Below are 18,588 nucleotides of genomic sequence, written 5' to 3' on the forward strand. Positions count from 1 at the left end.
ACTAATCGAGGAGACCCATTCCATGCTTACTCTAGCAGTGAGAGCTATTGGAGGAAGCAGGAAGCAGCTCTCCTCCCTATTAAACTGCCTAAAATGGCTCAAAAGTTCTTTAGCATGTTTCCTCTATACAGCAGATGCTCTGCATTAATTGGTCTATGAAGGCCTGACCTGGGGTTCTGTGCAAGGGGTTTAAGAAGCATATTTATTATTTGCTATAACCTGGCGTACATGATGTGTGCACACAAGGGCCAGATTTCACGATATTATACAGTTCTTAATGTTGTATGTGCTTCAGGAAGCTGGTGTTTGGGAGGTAATGTTTTAACAGCAGGTAAGTTCTAAACACTATTCATCAGAGGCCTGCTCTCTCCCCTCATCCGGCCACAGCCATGACTGATGGGCCTGTCTTTTGTATGAATGTTTAACACAGTGGAAAGCCATATGCCACTGGCACTGACTACTGTCCACCACCTCCTACTGTAGCCGTGGTGGAGAGGAGAAGGAGAGAAGTCAGAGAGAACGGAAGGATGGGAGACATTCAATTCAAAAGTGGAAGGACAAGCTAAAGCAAAAAAAGCACGGACAGTAAAATTTGAAAGGAAAAATGAAGCATTGCCTTACCGCAAGAAAGATCAGCTGTGGTACTGTACTTACATGAGCAAAACTTAAAATACAGTTATTGAAACAGAGGCTCTCCACTCACCCACAACATGAGTGCACATATACATACACTCACACACACACATTTATAGTGGTAGAGATGTATTTTTAATAAGAGAAGCGTTGGTGGGAGGTGAGAGGGGAGGTGGTGCTGGGCTGGTCCATCTGTCCCAAGCAGCCTCTCTCCCAGTGCTGCTGCCGCCCCCTCGTGAGAGAAGCACAGCTGTTACTGGAAAGTCCTACTGTCCAGAAAGGGGCTTGCACTCCTCCCCTCCATCCTCCATCCCCTCTGTCCCTCCACCTCTCTGCCCAAACACCCCTGCAAGAGGATGAAACGAACCAGCAAGCCCAGCCACTGTGCAGTCAGCCTGCGCGTCTGCAATTTCAAACCTCTTTAGATCATTTTTCATGCTCACCAGAAATGAATAATGCACACATTAACTGGTGCCAGTTAATAAATTTCCGTCTCACTGCACTATATTTTTCAATAAGGGTCTAGCTGCTTCATTTTGTTTTGCAAAACAGCTTCAGAAGGCTCCTGCTGCAAATTACCCCCCCCCCCCTTCATCCACAGCCAGAGAGCTTTTTCCTTGACTTAAGAATTGATAAAAAAAGATCATAAATCGGCTTAAATTTTCAGTGTTGCATGCAAATGTCAGCGAGTGTATTCTCCTTTTTGTTATATCCATGAACATTTAGTGGTTTTCTCAGCTGAAGATAATACACCACAACGTTTTTCACAAGAGTGCATCCTCAACATTCAGCCCCCAGGGCACTGCTACATAGAAACAGAATCAATCTTGGGGAACTTCCAGGCTTTGTAAAGGAGCCAAATTGGCAGACTATGTCCATTATATCAGTTCAGCAAAGCCCTGGCTAGCATCTGGCCACACTGGACGTTTTATAGCCCATCTCTAACTATTAATCATTGGCCACGACATCACAGACTCTCAAGAGGATGGCTCGATGCTCCGTTACAGGGAACACGACTGAAAATGCCAGGGCATGTAGACACAACAGTCCCAATACCCAGTGACAGTAGCCCTCCTTAAAATGACAGAGTGCATCCAAGCCAGACGGACAGAGTGGTGTCAGGGAAGCGCTGTGACAGGCGAGGGGACCCCTCCAAAAATGCCACCATGCCCTAGTGGCCCACAGTGTTGTAGTGCACTGGTAGTATCTGTTCCGAGGTCGTGTCATGTAATACGATCTAGATGAAGCGGACAGGGTGGGTCCCTCTCTGGGATGTGAATGGGGTGTCAGACAAGCTGCTCCTCTAATATGGTGCCATTCTAATGATCACTCAGTCAGCCTAACCTCTGACCCCTACTGTTATAAGAAACAGAGGGAGAGGCCGGCATGGGATGGTGGGAAGGACTGCGGGTTCAAATGCGTAGTATTTACATCAATTAGACAGGCAAGATGGAGGTGCCCATCAGAGCCCATTAGGATTGTTGTGGTTGGGGGAAGTGGGAGGGAGGGACAGTGAGGGCCGTGCAGAGGCCCAGCGGACACATCACAGGACTGCCCTTGATCACATCCTGTCACATTGATGAGAACTCTGTCAAAGCCACGCTTACATGTATGGTACGTTTGTGGACTGTGTGCGTCTGTGTATGTGCACGCTTCAAGATGCCACGCCTTCTTCCTATACCACAAAATACAATAAAGCAACTCATGTATGTCAATAACCACCTCCAAAAATATCTAGGTTTTCTCAACAATAGGCTACAGCTAACATTATAAATTCAAATGGCCCTATTCTTACAATCCCAGTCAGTCAATTTCAGGGTTGACCATCACGGATGTTCCTGCTGCTGCTTCATTTAATGGACATTTCATTGTAGCAGTCTGGATAAGCCCTGCGTTTCTTTATTTTGTTGGGAGGGGGGGTGCTTATCAGATGCAAAATAGCACACCTGCTGTTCCAAAACACCCTCACTGGGTTCAAATTAGTGCTCCCCTGCTTCTTGTTCTTCTGTTGAATATGCTGCTGCAACAAAGGGATGACAATGTTTTTTTTTCATAACGAATTTGTTGAATTTAGTTGTACAGATTTTGACTGTGAACAATCAGACGCGATTCTCCCCGATCCATTGATTAGGATGATCAAAACTCATCAGCGTGATCAAGAAAACACAATAAAGAACCCCTCCTGGGAGTTGATTTCATTGCATCATTGTGATGGAGCATCCAAGCAGGTAAAAGGTGTGCGGTGAAAACCCGGAGAACAAGGAGAGGACTTCATAAGGCTGTAGTATCCCATCTTTTATTAATGTCACTCCCTAGGACAGCAGGTTTTTGTCAGTCAGAATAGATAATGAAGATGTCGGCGGGGCCGGTGAATCCATCCCTTTAATACTCACATATTTTATGATAATGAAAGGTATTCAAAGAATGATTATGATAAAAGTGCGCTCCCCCACTGTTGTGCCAGCACAGCTGTGCAGCAAGACAGTCAGCTGCAGGCACCCAATGAAAGGATCACACAGAAAGTAAAGAAAGGATCCATAAGTACATAAAGCGAATAGCTGATGGTTTTGTAGCCAACTGTACGACGGCAGCACTGCATGTAACACTGCATGACGAAAAATAATATGAGGGAAAATCTTTCAGTCTTGAATATCTCTATCCAAAGCTTTTTGATCTTATTCTGTCTGCATTCGCTCCATAGCATGAAGCCCTTTCACCGTACTGACCTTTACATGAGCCTTGTTGAAACAGGTTTCATCTTTAACTAAAACAATACTTTTGAGTGAGCTGCGCATATAGGCTATTTGTTGTGGTTGAAGCACAGACTCTTTACATCAAAGCAGCAAAAATAAAAACAAGAGTTGAGTAACAAGGAAATTTCATCATGTGATATTAGTTGCATATTTGGGAGGTCACATACAGAGGACATTGATGGTCGTGTGTGCTGTGGCACCCCCCGAAGTGCATATCAGTAACATCTTCCAAGCATCAAAGCATCAACTGGTGTATTGTACTGTATGTGTAAACAAACTTAGCAAAGCCATACCAGCCCGCCAGAGCTTCAAAAGTTCCCTGCAAGCTGTAGGAAGCAGGTGAAAAAATAGAAGTGCGCTGAACTTTGACCTCGGGAGCACACTTGTTGACTGATGTTTCACACTGGGGGCGCCTTTTCCCTCAGCAGCATTCTTCAAGACGAGCAGCCCCGTGTGCGAGTACGAATGTGTGTGCGTGCATGCATAGTCCCCGGGGAGCTCATCCCCTTCTCCCCTTTGAAGGCTCTGTGCTATAGAGCTGTTTTCATACAGGACTGGCCATGGGTTTCCTGTCTCAGCTGACCTTTTGTCTCCTCGTGGACACTTGAAAAACTTCCCAGCACAAACACCTTTCTCCCATTAACTACAGAGGCTTCAGGGGCATGGAGGCGAATGGGGGTTTTGAACCTCAGTGCCATCCCACTCAGGAACATAGAGACGGGTATTTAAAAAAACAAACATGATAACCACATTAGCCCACCAGTGGTCAGCAGTAACCAGCTGATGCCTCTCAGGGACAGTCAGTGTGCTTTGTTTTTCCTGCTTGAATAAAGACTACATTGTGGCTGTGCGCAGACTGGAACTCTTGGTCCAAGCTTTAGCAGCTTTTGAGTGCAGGAACATTTGGAACTCCTGAAAAAGGGCCAAACCAAATAAATTTTACAACAAATTCTCTGGATCCACACATGCATGGTGCTCTGTCCAGCTGACACAACACAGGGCATGAGATGAAAAGAGGATGGGGTTCACCATGGATCAGTTCCACATGGCCTTCGAATGGAGCAACAAAACAGCAGTGTAGACGACCATGTAACCAGCAGAGGCATCCAGCACACCTGCCCCATACACATTTCACACCCATGAAATTAAATTAGATACTTGACACACAAGCAGTCTCATACATGCCTCTAATAACATTTAAAGCTACAAAATGACAACTTGAAACTGTGTAACACATTGCTTTTCCCTTTTGTTTTCCATCTTAAAAAAACAACACCAGAGCGTGATACACAGACCATGGTCTTTATTTCCAAATGGTACAAAGACAGAATTAGTGAGATAAAATAATACCAAGTGGAACAATGGAAAAATTGGTTTTACGGCAGGCAGGAATCCCACTAGGCTTCCTCAAGGTGTGGGGCGTTTAAGCTGGTCCAGTTTGCGTCGCAGCATGTTATAGTTGTCTCTGGTCCCAGGAGCCTCAGGGTCCAACTTTAGAGACAGCTCATAGTGTTTCTTTGCCAGTTCCAGCTTTCCCCAGCGATGATATAGCACAGCTGAGGAGAAACACAAAACTCTATTCAAGCTGAGAAGCAGCAACCATTCTAATTTATTCATTTAGTGCATTCAATACAGGTCAGGTAGACTGCACAATAGTGCATATCCTTACATGCACATGCAATTATTCTTTTAGCTTTTAATCGCCTGAAATCTCTCATCAATTTTGTAAAATATGTCATACAACCAAAGTTGCAGTAGCTTACCTAAATTGCCATGGCAACTAGCAACATTTGGGTTGATCCGAAGTGCTTGAAGGAAGAAGCCCTCTGACTCCTGAGGACAAAAAACAAAAAAAAACACATGAATGCAATAGAATATTCTTTACCTTTGACAAATGTAATATCAACATGCATGAAAAATAATATTCACAGTTGAAATGTTTATACGACACTGACTCACCTTATATTTCTGTAATTTCCCCAGGACGTTAGCCAATGAAAACATGATGGTGTGGTCCTTGGGGAGGAGCCTCAGAGCCTCTCGGCCAATCAGCTCTGCTTGACCCAGGTTACCTCCAAGACAGAACAGTACAAAACATGTCAAGTAGGGATGAAATGGTATTAAAGTTCCATATCACAATTATAGTAACCAAAAATATCACTGTTGTCAGTATGAATATGGTGTTGTTATAAAAACAGAATACGACCGCAATTCAGACAGAAAAATCTCCAGAGCACGGTCACCGCTTTCCAACATGTTATTGTTGACGTAAAACAAATCTACATTGATGTGCCTGTGTCTGTGAGTATGTCTATAACTTTAATTGATGCTGAAGAGTATTTACTGTGAACTTCTCAAAGTGCATTAATCAAACAGCTTAAACGATATCAAAAATTTGAAACAATAATACTAACAATAATACAACTGTCTTTACCACAGTGTCATTAAACTGGTAACCGTTCATTGCTAATCACAGGGTTCCTAAATATTTCCCATTTCAAAATTCCATACTTTTTCAGATTCAGATTGGTCGGTCAATATATAATATCTGAATACCAATTGTTAGATTCTAGATGAATGAACTCCAGACCGAGACATGTTCAACGCACAGCATTTTATCAAGCTAAATGCTAAAAGAGGGCAATTAATAAATGTGAACCTGCGACCCCTACAGACTGTAACAGCAGGAGTGTAAAATTGACCAGGGAACTACAAAATAAAACAGAAGTCTTTGCTTCACTGGCTATATGATGGAGTAAACATACTTTTAAATAAATAAATTAATCATAAATAAAATGAAGAAACATATGGAAAATCATTCGCACAGCGGACGGTAACCACAGTAGCCCGACACCGTTCTACAGCCAGCATGATTAGTTTCATAACATCTACAGGTAGGCTATGTTTCATTAGTTAACTTGTTTGATTTGAATATAATAATATATTTTATTTTAGAAAGTGAGACAACAGTCTGGAAACAACACAAGCATTTTTTCATACTCTCTTCCCTTTTTTCATACTTATTCAGACCTGGAAATTACTCAAATTAAATTCCATACTGCGTAGGAACCCTGTAATCAAGGTTTTTAAGTGATATACACATCACACACACAGCATGAATGCACATGCTCACATGCTTTTGTAGTGCAATATCCACTCAACATCGTAGTCAACATAGATGCTACTGAAATGGTGTGTTAACATTCATGCACAGTTAACAAGACAAATCCAGAGATACGACTGTAATAACAGCTGGTATAGAGACAATCTGACTGCTTGCTTTATTTGTCAGCAGTGTCTAGAGCGTAGTTTTTCCCTCTCCACACATGGAGGAGCGGTTTAGTCTTCTAATTAAGGTTGAACACAAGGCCCACTGGGTTATTGATCTCTGTCACAGACCTGTCTGATGTCTGGCCAGAAATGGAGAAAGAGAGAGCGAGAGACAGACAGTAAGAGAGACAATGACAGTCGCGTCCTGAGTCATGGCCTGTGCCCTTCAGACACAGCTTGCATGTGTGACTGCATCTGAGCGGCTCTGCCTGAATCTACACTGATTCTGCCTTTTGTTTGTTTAATGATCAAAACAAAAGAGGGGGGGAGGTAAACACCAAAGAGAAAAGAATATTCCCAATTCCTTGCTATTTGAAAATGACACCTATTGTTCTTCTATTCTCTCTTTTTTTTTGTTGGGTGGGGAGCTGGGGAGAGGGGCAGAATTATTTCTGTCAGATTTGGGGAACAAATGTGGTGGGGGGACTCTGAGGGGGCGCTGTTCTGGCTGTGCTTGCCCACGTTTGATCAGGAACATACTGGGCCCTGATTGGATAGTTCCAGTGCCCTCCTGGGAGACTCCGCCCCCGCGGGAGCGGCTTCTGACAAAACGGCTCGAGCGTTTGGAAATCAGAGCATTCTCCACACGGCAGGGAAGAGTGCCTTCAAAACTCACAACACAAAGCTTTAATACATAAATTTCAAGCATTGCTGATTCCTGCTCTTCCGGTCTAATCTTGTTGGCCATTTAGATTTCCTGCCTTTCCGAAATAACAACGCTGTGTTTCTTGGCTGTTAATGCTGGAGCAAGCTGCACCCAGAACAGAGAGTTCTTTGAAAGTAAATCAACTCAATTCACAAATGGGTAAAACCTATTAATATTATATTACTATAATCATTTGTTATATTCGTTATCACTATTACATGTCATTACATATTTCATTTACATGGTATCACATAAATTATAATATTCCTGATGTAAATAAATCTTTAGTGGCATGAAAAAAGTGATTGTGTTTTTAAAATACTTTTCAGTATTTATTTGGAGTGATAGGAGGTTCCAATCATGAGGTCGGATTTTTTTAATGATGTACAGTGCACATGAGTCTGCATTATATCAATACCAGTGTTGTCCAGTAGTATGACCATGTTGTTCCAAGCCAGGCTGTGTTCTGGTTTTAGCACAGTTGCATTCCTCCATGCGTTCAGGGCATCGACATGTCTGTTCAGGTCAGCATACTATTATGACAAAAGAGAAATAATGTTAGAAAATACATTTTAGAGTCCAAGTTGTAGAGGAGCACCATCCAAAACTGACTAATAACCCTTATTTCTGTTTATTACAGGACACTGCCTCTTGCATATATTAAAAGCAGCACCTGCTCAACAGTGTTAACAACAGTCTCACCAAGCGTCCTAGGTTATAGTAGCAGTCTGGGTATTTTTTCCGGAAGCGGATGGCATTCCAGTAGCTTTGCTCTGCTTCCTCGAACTTCTGCAAGCTGTTCTGAACTATACCCAAATTCATCCAAGCTGCAGCAAAGTCAGGCCTGCGTAGATACAAAGAAATACAAAACTATCAGTAGGGAGCCCTTTTTAAAGATATCTGGAGTCAGTAAAATATAGTGGTTGTCTGTTTGTAGTGAGAAGTGTATTCCTATGTGTTGGGACGCACTGAATAGAAACAGCTTTAGACAACAGCTGTTCTGCTTCGATCAGCTCATTCCTCTCCTTCAGGATATTCCCCAGGTTGTTCATGGCATGGACATAGGTAGGATGTAGCCTGAAAAGTCACAGAAAAATGCAGTTAGCATGACTCAGCCCTCTCTTACATACACTGCCATAATTCAATGCGCAAGCAGCTGATTTGAATGCTTGTGAGGAGACATACCTGACTGCCTCTCTGTAATATGCAATAGCAGCACTAGAGTTTCCTCTATCAGCCAGGTTTTTACCCACATTATAATGGACCTGTGAAATCAGTCACCAACACATAAGGCATCAGAGTATGACTTCAATTGCTTGGCTGCTATTTATTTCCACATGTGGGCAAACATTTTACTGACATACTGTAAAACGCACAACAAACACAGACATTTACCTTGGCATTGAACGGACAGACAGACAGGGCACTGGTGAAGAGGCTTTGCTCTGACCGCCACTGGTGACTGCGGAGAGCACAGCGAGCCACATACACACACAACAGTGCCAGCATCGGCACGCATAGTGGCTTCTGCAATGGGGAAGGGAAAAAAAGGACAGAAAAAGAAGACATTTAACAACATGTACTGTAAATCATCATAACCTTTAAGCTTAAAAATCGATTATCTCTGACTCAGAGTTAACAGCCTGCAAATATCTCTGTAACACATGGATGCCACCTGCTGTTGTCATCCCTTTATAGGTAAGTCATTAGTCATTTCTCATGTCTGTCCCTGCTTTGCATCACTGAGTTACTGGATCGTTAAAGCTGCATTAACAGGTGGTGAAATAAAAGAGTTTAAAACCAGGACAGTATGACCTGGTGAATTATAGAAATAGAAAAGGTCCCTGGGTTGGTATCCTTTACTATGGTGTGATCTTTTTGGTGTGATTTACCCTGTACTTGGACCAGCGGCAGCAACAGTGTCCTACGGAGTAGGCCAGCAATAGGCAGTAACCAGCTGAAGACAGGTAGAGCACTCTCTCAGCAACAACGAAGCCCACCCTGAAAAAAATGTTACATGCCGGCAGAAAAGGGACCACCAGCAGCACCAGGCCCAAGGTCAGTGTCCTGGCAGGAAGAGAAAAAGGTCAGACAATGCAAGAAGATCACATACATGTGTATGACACTTGAAAACGGCAGGCTGACACTGTATGGTGAAATAAATTAAGTTAAGAAATGAAGGCACTATAAACTACTACAAATACCATCATGAACACAGGAAACTTTCCCTGTGAACCACACACCCCAAGTCTGTCTCTAAACCAAAAGATCATTTTAACACTCATTCGAGAACTGGTGCTCTGGTCACACTGCGGTGGATTTGGTACAATTTTCATAATCAAGTGCAAGTCTAGAAAAGCCCACATGTACATCTGTTCTACAGCGAGTGTGAGAGGGCTGTGCTCGCTTACCTCCTTCTCTGGCTGTCCTGCGAACATAAGGCTTGGCTTATCAAGCCTATCAGGATGCACCAGAGCAGCAGCAGCCACACCATCCTCCAATCAGTGGCTGACTTAATGAGAGGCACACAGCCCATGGACCAATCAAAACACAGCCACCAGGGACACAGCAGCAGCCAGGCATTCAGAGAGTAGTAGTAATTATAGTTCACTATCTGCCAATCAAAGAGGAACATGAGTGGTGCAGAATTGGAGAGAGAAGGGAAGATGAGAGAGGAAAAAAATCAAAGTCAATCACAGCATTTCATGAGGAAGATTACATGGGTCAAACCTAATATTAGATGTCTGATAGACTGTTAGTAATTAGAGTCAAATCATTGTACATACTGTAGGTCCTAACATCATTTTGTAATGTTTTAAGAAAATAGAGAACATTTATGGATGCAATTGTGTCCAGCTTCAGTGTGTAGTTAACTGCTGCCATAAAAAAAGCTTACTTACTCTAAGAAATATAGTTTCTGCAAAAGAGGCAGGGTTGTCTACTTCAGTGAATGCCGGTGGTCCTGTTCCCATGATCCTCCAGCGTGCATAGAGCATTGAGAGTCCTCCAAGACCCATGAGAGCCAGTCGTGTAAGCAATCCCGTTCGCAATATCTCACTTACCTGAAAAATATCACCACACAAATCTATGTTTGTTAGTTACTTGCGGTTTCATATAATGAACTAGAATTCATATTGCTTTACACAGACAATGTATGTGATGTGACATTAATCATACAAGGGAGTGCATAATTTATGACAGAACAGAGGGGGAGGGTATATAAACTGTAACTCACATTGAGTGGATTCTTCCTAAGGAATAGCCTCTGGCTGAGTTCATACACATTAACATTACAGATCAGGAGGACATCAAAGGCTGCATTCACACCCTGAAGGGAAATACATAGAGAAGGAGAAATGTCATTTAAAATGTATATAGGTCAGCAACAAAATGGATCTTTAGCTCCTATCATACATGAAAAACATGAGACTTTTAGGTTTTTCGCATGAGCAAAAACCACAAAAAGAGATTGCGTCAACTGATGTTTTCATTAAGTGTTATAAACACATTTTTATGATGTTTAACTGGCTACATTTACATGCACACCAATATTCCACTGTTATTCTGAATATGACAATATTCCAAATTTGATACAGGTCATGTAAACAAACAGCATATTCCATTTGGATATTTCAACTCAGGCTTTATTCTGAATGTAGCATTTTCCAATTACCGATATTACTCTGGTTTTAGAAGCAGTCCTGAAACATGTACACAGCGCATTTGGAATATGATTTTCAATTGGGGTTTTAACCGCAGTTAGCGACACACACACTCCTGCCTGTTACGGCCAGCTCTGTTGGTGGTACACAAACAAACTGCCCAACAGTTTGCAAAGCTGTGACAGAGATTCATGCCCAAAAGCCCACGTTTCTGGTAGGAATGAGAAACAAACCTACTTTTAAACATAATCAAAGACTTGGATATCAACAGGTTTTTGGATATGTGCAAGCATCGCAACGTTGATCTTTTCAAGAAGGTAAGGGAATCAAAAACTCTGCCACTGGTGGTAAACTTTGAAAAAAATCCCATTTTGACGGCTGCCTGTAAATGGGAATATTAATTGAATATCAATTTTCATTAGCCATGTAAACAGCTAAAGAGCAATATTGTCTTTTTTTCAGAATAATTGGAAAAAACTGAATATTTAGTCAGTGATGAGGTCTCTCTTTTAACTGTTCTTACTGGATGTGATAAAAACATCAACTAACAACAAAATGGCTTTGCAACAAGAAAAAAAACAGAGAGACTTTATACCAAGACTGTGATGCCTTGTTCTTTACAGAGCATCGCTGCAGCACACAGCAAGAGGCTGACCACAACCCACTGGACAGAAAACCTGTCATCTCTGTCACTCCCTGGGAACACAAAGCCAAGACCAAGGCAGTTATGGACAGTTAAACCTTTAAATGTAGGTGTTCAAACACATGGATTAAACAAACAAGCAACTCCAGAAGGTTTTATGTACTATACACACACACACAACAGCACACCTGGACAGTCCTTTGTACAGTACAATATGCCCAGTGTACATAAAGAATCATACTTATATTATACCTACCTCTGTTGAAAGCTTTGCAGTAGGTGAGGAAAGAGAGCTGGAAGAACAAAGCGCACATAAGATCTGCTCGACCCACTATACCAGCCACCTTATGGAGATGGAGAAGGAAAAAGAGAGAAAGAGCAAAAGAAGCAAGTAAAGATGTGATATAAAGGCCACCAACAAGTATACATTAGGAAACAGCATTATCATATGCTGCCCTTCATGAATTACTACATCTTCCACTCCTTACATCACATTCTGTTGCGAATGGAGGCTTTTTAATGGAGATAGTAAAAATCTCTCATTACTAGCATGGCCCGTTTGTGTTAGTGTTGTATACAGTGTGTGTGTGTACAGTATGGTTGGCATCCTGGGGTTGCCTGCTTTGATACATACAGCGGGCTTAAGCCAACAGTCTGCCTGCCTCCCACCCCCTAGGTCTCACCCAGTCCTTGACCTGCATGATTAAAGAGAATAGAGAGGGGGAGTTGCTGCCTTCCAGCCAGGCTTTACAGCAAACACGCATATGCTGGCAGGTCAATAAGAATCCCAACACAGCTAATAATCAGGCCGTGCTACCGCATGCACCATGGCCCTACACACCAGCTGAGGCTGGGCTTTTATTCTTGGCATGGAACCACTGTATATTTAGTATTAAAACCTCTGGACTAGTGTGTCAAGATGCCATGATGTGCTGCTGTATGGAATTCATGTTGTAAAGAAAAGTTTATTTGTAGCCAAAAATCACAACCAGTACAATGTCTCGAGGGGCTGTACAGCTCACAACAGCAACTGTTCCTGACCAAGCACAAGTTCAAAGAAAGAATCGGAGCTAGCATAATTGGGCACAACTGGTTCCTAACGCAAAAGGAGAATAAGCTGATCTAAATATGTTAAGTCGCGTTTTTAATTATCATGTGCCAGAGGTTTAAACACTGAATATTAATTATATTTTTAAAAAAACAACTTTTGCGATATAGTTGGGTGAAAAACGTGTGAATATTCAAAGTCAGTGTGTGAATATGCAAAAGTTCCAAAAGCTTTGAATTCATAAACTGTCTAAAGTTACTGTAAACACTTCAGGTTGGTCACTTAATTGGGCTAGGTATTGATTAAAATATTACGACACATACAAACATTAAAAATTATTATTGGTGGCATCTCAGCGGGCTAAACTGCCTTGTAGCTGCAGCGGTAGTAATAATGCATTAAGAACGCTTGCAGTTAAGGATGCACCGATTTATCGGGCGATATTTACCTTGTTGACTGCCACCAGCCTACCTGCAAATAAGTTGATCATCATTTGCAGTGACCGACATTTATCTGCAGCATTGCATCGATTTTGCATTGGCTAAAGGTTGTGTAAAAGGTTTAAAGGCTTGTGACAGTTATTTTTATAATCAATGTTTCTTTGTTTTCTTAGCATAAAACTGGGGATCATGAAAAAGTTGCGATTCTACTCGGTACTGGGTTATTTCCGTCAATACTTTAAAGGTATCGAGCTGATACCCAGCCCTAACACTTACTGTGTCAAAAAATTGAAACAGCGAGAGTAGGACATAAACGGATCTCTGCTTGTCTGACTGACATTTCTTAATGGATTTCCGCACACCACCTAAAGCTCAACCTGGACAAGACAGAGTTGCTTTTTCTTTTGGGAAAAGGCTCTCCCACCCAAGACCTTACTGTCACCCTTGACAACTCTGTGGTAGCCCCCACCCAGACTGCAAGGGACCTGGGTTTGACAATTGACAACCAACTCTCCCTTACCACCAACATTGTTGCAACAACTCGATTGTGCAGATACATGTTTCACTACATCAGGAGGATACGGCCTCTTCCGACCCAGAAGGCAGCCCAACCCAACCTCTGCAGCTCATCCAGAATGCAGCAGCTCAACTGGTCTTCAACCTACATTCTCTCACACTACACCTCTCCTCTCTCCCTTCACTGGCTTCCTGTAGCTTCTCGCATCCACTCCAAGACACTAGCACTTGGCTATCGTGCTACTTACGGATCAGGCTCAGCTTATATCCAGGACACGATTAAACCGTACACCCCAACCCGCCCACTTCGCTATGCATCAGCAAATCGGCTTGCTGCTCCTTCACTAAGAGGAACATCTAGTCACTCGACTAAGTCATGGCTGTTTGCTCCCCTTCAACATTTGGACAGCAGAAAATCTACACGTCTTCCTCCGCGAGCTGAAAACGCATCTCTTTTGACTGCCCCTTGGCAAAGAAGATGATTTATTTGAGGAAAAAAATGCACCTATAGGTAGCACTCTAGTAGTTTAGGTTAGGTCTAATAGTTTGGCTTATTTGAAGCTGACACACTTACTCAATACTAGCTCATCTGGTCTGTACCCTAATTGATGAAGACTTAGACTTCTCTTTATTGATCCCTTTCGGATGACTCCTGCAAGGAAGTTGAATTTCCAGCAGCTTACTTTTTTTTTCTTTTAGATGCACTTATTGGAAGTGGCTTTTGGACATTGTGTCAGTATATCGAGGTAGAATCTATTGAGAGGCAACAGCTGTGTACTTTTGTTAGTGTCTTGGACAATGTGAAGTTTTCAAAGTCTATGTATGTTTGAGCAGTTTGGGATGTTAACCTTTACTGACTTTATCAATAACATTACAATTGCTGTTCTGTGTACTAACAATACAGTGTATACTGTTTCTTTTATCCAATGCCACATGTAAGAATTCCATTGCACTTTAGTAGAAGTGAAATATGAACACTTTCAAACTCTACTTACACTTTCTGTGTGGACTGGGTGTGCGGCAAAGAAGAGGGCAGCAAGCAAAGAGGTCTTGGAAGCGTGGTTCAGTATCCTACCCTTCTCATCATAGGCCAGTCCACCAATCAGTATAGCAAAAACGTCAATCATAAGGGCAGATATGACAGCATGGAGGATGATGTTTAGCACATGGAAGCCAATAGGATAGAGGCCTCCCGCTAAGAGGTAGTTCAGCCTGCAAGAGGAAGACAAACATGATACTAAATTTAAGGCAAATGTACCTTATATAAACCTTATATACCATTGAGGCAGTGAGAAAAAAAAAAAAAGAGTATCCATCATTGTACGTCGTATCTGTAGGCACTGCTGTACACTTTTTTATTTGTTAATAAATAATATTAAGTACTGTAAAAACTTAAAACTTAAAACTTAAGTAAAAACTGGATAGGTGGATCTCTAGAAATGAGGGGAAGCCTCTGCATATGACGGGGCAACAGGGCCGTACACAAGCACCAGTACAGCTGCACAGACTGCAGTAAATAGAAAGCATATTAATAATACCCAAAAAGGCAGACTTTCTCACCGCCTGCATGAGGCTCTATAAATTTCTTTTCTACATGCAAACAAACTGATGTGCAAGCTGCCCCAGGTTTAGATCCCTGTGCAGTTAGCCACAATGGCATTCCAGACAGCTACTTTCTGTGTTTGCTTTCAGACAAATGATTCATGCAAAAATCATGTATATTAGGAATGCTATATGAGGCTCATGATAAACTCTTATGCCTGGATCCTTGTTTCCCTGAATTGCTACAACAGAGGTGGCAAGTGTGAATTAGCGCTAGCCACAATCCCCACATTTATGGGAAACACACTGGTATGAAAAAAACTGAATTTTCCTTTAATAATACATGGACCTTAATGGTTGAAGTGTTGACAGGAACTGTGTTGTAGTGTGCTATTAAACAACCAACACCTGCCAGCCGATCAGAAACATGATTTTGTGTGTTCTTACCTAAATGTAAGGACAGTGAGAGGTCGGTAGGATTTGTGACTAGAGTTGCTACTCAGGTTGCTTCCCCAGAAGTCATTGCTCCAGATGTTGTTCACAGGTGTTGTTGGTTTCAAGTCCTGGCAAAAGAAACACAAAATGATACTGATGCCAACACCATGAACATGAGCAGGACATCACTCTGTGGATGCTACAGAGGCATTTTTGAAATACAAAGTGGGTACATCAATGGTTTTGCAAATAAGCATATGTGTATCATACCCATAAGAAGAGAAAAATACCTTGTTGTTGACAATTGCTTCAGAATCATCAAACACAAACTCTCCATCATAACTGTTTATGAAGCACAGGAGTGCCACCAGGGCGACAGTGACCTTGGCCTGGACTGGAGCAAGCTTTGGAAGTGGTATCTGATGATCCAAGTAAACCCCAGATAATGCCATGTTGCACCGGTTCTTTGGTCATTTTGTATCATCATCTAGTCCCTGAAGGGGAAGAGGATGAAAAGGAGACAAGCATGGGTGGTAAAAACACAGAAAACATGCCTACTAAGAGAACACTGTCTTTATACATGGGTGGATTCATACCTTATCTGTTGAGAGACATATAGTGAGAGGTCACCGTGTCCCGTGTAACTGCCATGTTAGCTTTAGCTCACCGAAGACGCCAACAACCGCACCTACACACACACGTGCTGATGAGCTTTGCACTTTGGAACAAAGAGGTTGAATTATGACGCTGTCACTGACATATCACGGTGTAATGAGAAGGCTACCTTGGAAAGCAGCACGCTAATAAAGCGTGACTTTAGCATGCCTTGTTAGCGGGTGCTATTCCCATTTAAACGGCATAAACATGACAGGCGCACGGCAGTGGCTGTATCCGTGTTACGCTCTATCTATTTTTAATTTCTTGGACGAAACTGTGAAGATGTTCAGCCACATGAATCCTTCCCGGCGTGATGCAGAAGGGAAACTCGCGGCTGTAAACAAATGGCTAAAACAAAACTTCCTGGCTAGCGTTAGGGTCACATGACCATTTTCAGCCAATAGCTGAAGTGTTACCCCTCCTGCTGCTGCTGCTGCTGCTGCTGCTGCTGCTGCTGCTGCTGCTGCTGCTGCTGCTGCTGCTGCTGCTGCTGCTGCTGCTGCTGCTGATGTTGCTGCTGATGTTGCTGATGTTGCTGCTGATGTTGCTGATGTTGCTGCTGATGTTGCTGCTGCTTCTTCTTCGTCTTGTGATTTAAAGTGATGTTTTGGGAAAGGGGGGTTATTGAAAATAAATTAATTTACAATATCATGACATATAAAGCGTGACAATAATACCTCTCAACACATACAAGGCACACTGGATAAAAAATGATAACTTTAATTGTATAAAATAAAATAATATGAAACAAATGAAAGAGAATAGAAAAAATTATAGTGAAAACAATTGATTAAATAAATAATAATAATATAATAATAATAATAATAATAATAATAATAAGAAGAAGAAGAAGAATAAGAAGAAGAAGAAGAAGATGAAGAAGAAGAAGAAGAAGAAGAAGAAGAAGAAGAAGAAGAATGGGCAGTCTAATTTTTATTTAATTTATGATATTTTAAGTACTTTTATTTTTGATGGGTTTGTGTGTGATGGTCTGATTGTTTGTTGTCTTTTATGTTTGAAAATGGACAGTAAAACTCTTAATCTAAAAAAAATATGAATAGTGAATCTAAATTATAAGTTCCTATGGGTCCTCAATCACCTTTATCTCCTTATAACATCGAGAAGAGATCTTGCATGTTTCCCTTTCATTCTTCCTAGCACCATGATGATTGGGCACAAGGTCCTGCTTAAAATCAGAAAAAAAGGGTCTTTATTTTCCTCATTTAGAGGCATGGATGAAAAACTTTGCCACCTGTATGATATAGTTCAAAATCAAGTCCTTCTTAATGACCTTCATAATAATGCTAATGATGGATTGGATTTACGGTGTATAGCTCCTTTCTAAGTACTCAAGAGTTTACAGAGGTCAGGTTCCATTCATTCACACAGACATTCATGGTGGTGGTAAACTACGATAGTTGTCACAGTTGAGTGTGGCTGTCATTCAGCGCCTAGGGCCCCTCCGACCACCTCCTCAAACATACAGCAGTCATACACATTCATAACACCATAAACAATATTTTCTCCTGTGGAAGGAGTGATTAGTGTGTAAAGTGATAGTGCTTAGTGCAATAAGTGGAGTAAATGTCAAGTGTGTTATAGTATGTTTTAATTCATACTTCAATAATACCACAAAATACTTTGTTACAAGTAAAAGTATTGTATTCAACATGTACTTAAAGTACAACAAGTACTCATTATGCCTTTTTTTCCGAATAATATATTTTTGGATTATAATTACTGAGAGATTAATGCGAACGTCTAATGTTGCAGCTGATAAAGGGGATGCTGTGTAGCTTAATCTATAACAATGTGTCCTATTTTATTTGTTGATAATATTTTGTATTAATAATCTGAATCTGTGTAACAATACAGTAAACAAATGTACTGGAGTAAAAAGTAACATTTCTTATGAAATGTAGTGGAGTAGAAGTATAATGTATAGCTTTAAATGGAATTTCTCAAGTAATGTACAAGTACCTCAAAATTGTAAGTACAGTACTTGAGTAAATGTACTTAGCATTTTTCCACCACTGCATATACACAAATAGAGCATATTCTGAAAGCTCTTATATACAGTATACATTACACAGATTAAACAGAGAAATGCAAGATGCAGTTCAGTCTCTCAGGGAACTGAACTGCTCTTTTATATTGTTGATTTCTCATGTTAAGTTGTGTGTTGTTTTGATTTTAAATGTGAAACGTGTGTTTATGCTGCTGTCTTGGCCAGGACTCCCTTGGAAAAGAGATTTTAAATCTCAACGGGAATATTCCTGGTTA

The 18,588-nt window shown here is 41.4% G+C and overlaps 1 protein-coding gene across 1 annotated transcript; it reads right to left on the reverse strand.

The window, feature by feature from the left end:
• Window positions 1–4,754: 4,754 nt before the first annotated feature.
• On the reverse strand, window positions 4,755–16,621 carry tmtc4 (transmembrane O-mannosyltransferase targeting cadherins 4). Its single transcript, XM_083921735.1, has 19 exons — window positions 16,433–16,621; window positions 16,245–16,336; window positions 15,939–16,142; window positions 15,661–15,776; window positions 14,667–14,883; window positions 11,924–12,011; window positions 11,620–11,720; window positions 10,598–10,690; window positions 10,263–10,424; window positions 9,774–9,976; window positions 9,255–9,429; window positions 8,758–8,889; window positions 8,548–8,627; window positions 8,332–8,439; window positions 8,065–8,206; window positions 7,781–7,895; window positions 5,346–5,458; window positions 5,150–5,219; window positions 4,755–4,942 (listed from the first exon to the last, which is right to left on the reverse strand). Exons 3-19 carry the CDS (start codon window positions 16,098–16,100, stop codon window positions 4,794–4,796), a joined length of 2,226 nt encoding a protein of 741 aa, XP_083777861.1. The 5' UTR covers window positions 16,101–16,142; window positions 16,245–16,336; window positions 16,433–16,621; the 3' UTR covers window positions 4,755–4,793.
• Between the last annotated feature and the right edge of the window lie 1,967 nt (window positions 16,622–18,588).

Source organism: Echiichthys vipera (assembly GCF_963691815.1).
Source record: "Echiichthys vipera genome assembly, chromosome: 10".
Taxonomy (NCBI): Eukaryota; Metazoa; Chordata; class Actinopteri; order Perciformes; family Trachinidae; genus Echiichthys; species Echiichthys vipera.

Coding starts and splice junctions, on each gene's coding strand:
- tmtc4 (XM_083921735.1), bottom strand. CDS start 16,100: ATGGCATTATCTGGGGTTTACTTGGATCATCAGATACCACTTCCAAAG. Junction 9,430..9,773: donor CAGGACAGCCAGAGAAGGAG/GTAAGCGAGCAC, acceptor TCTTCCTGCCAG/GACACTGACCTTGGGCCTGG. Junction 7,896..8,064: donor ACTATAACCTAGGACGCTTG/GTGAGACTGTTG, acceptor TTGTCATAATAG/TATGCTGACCTGAACAGACA.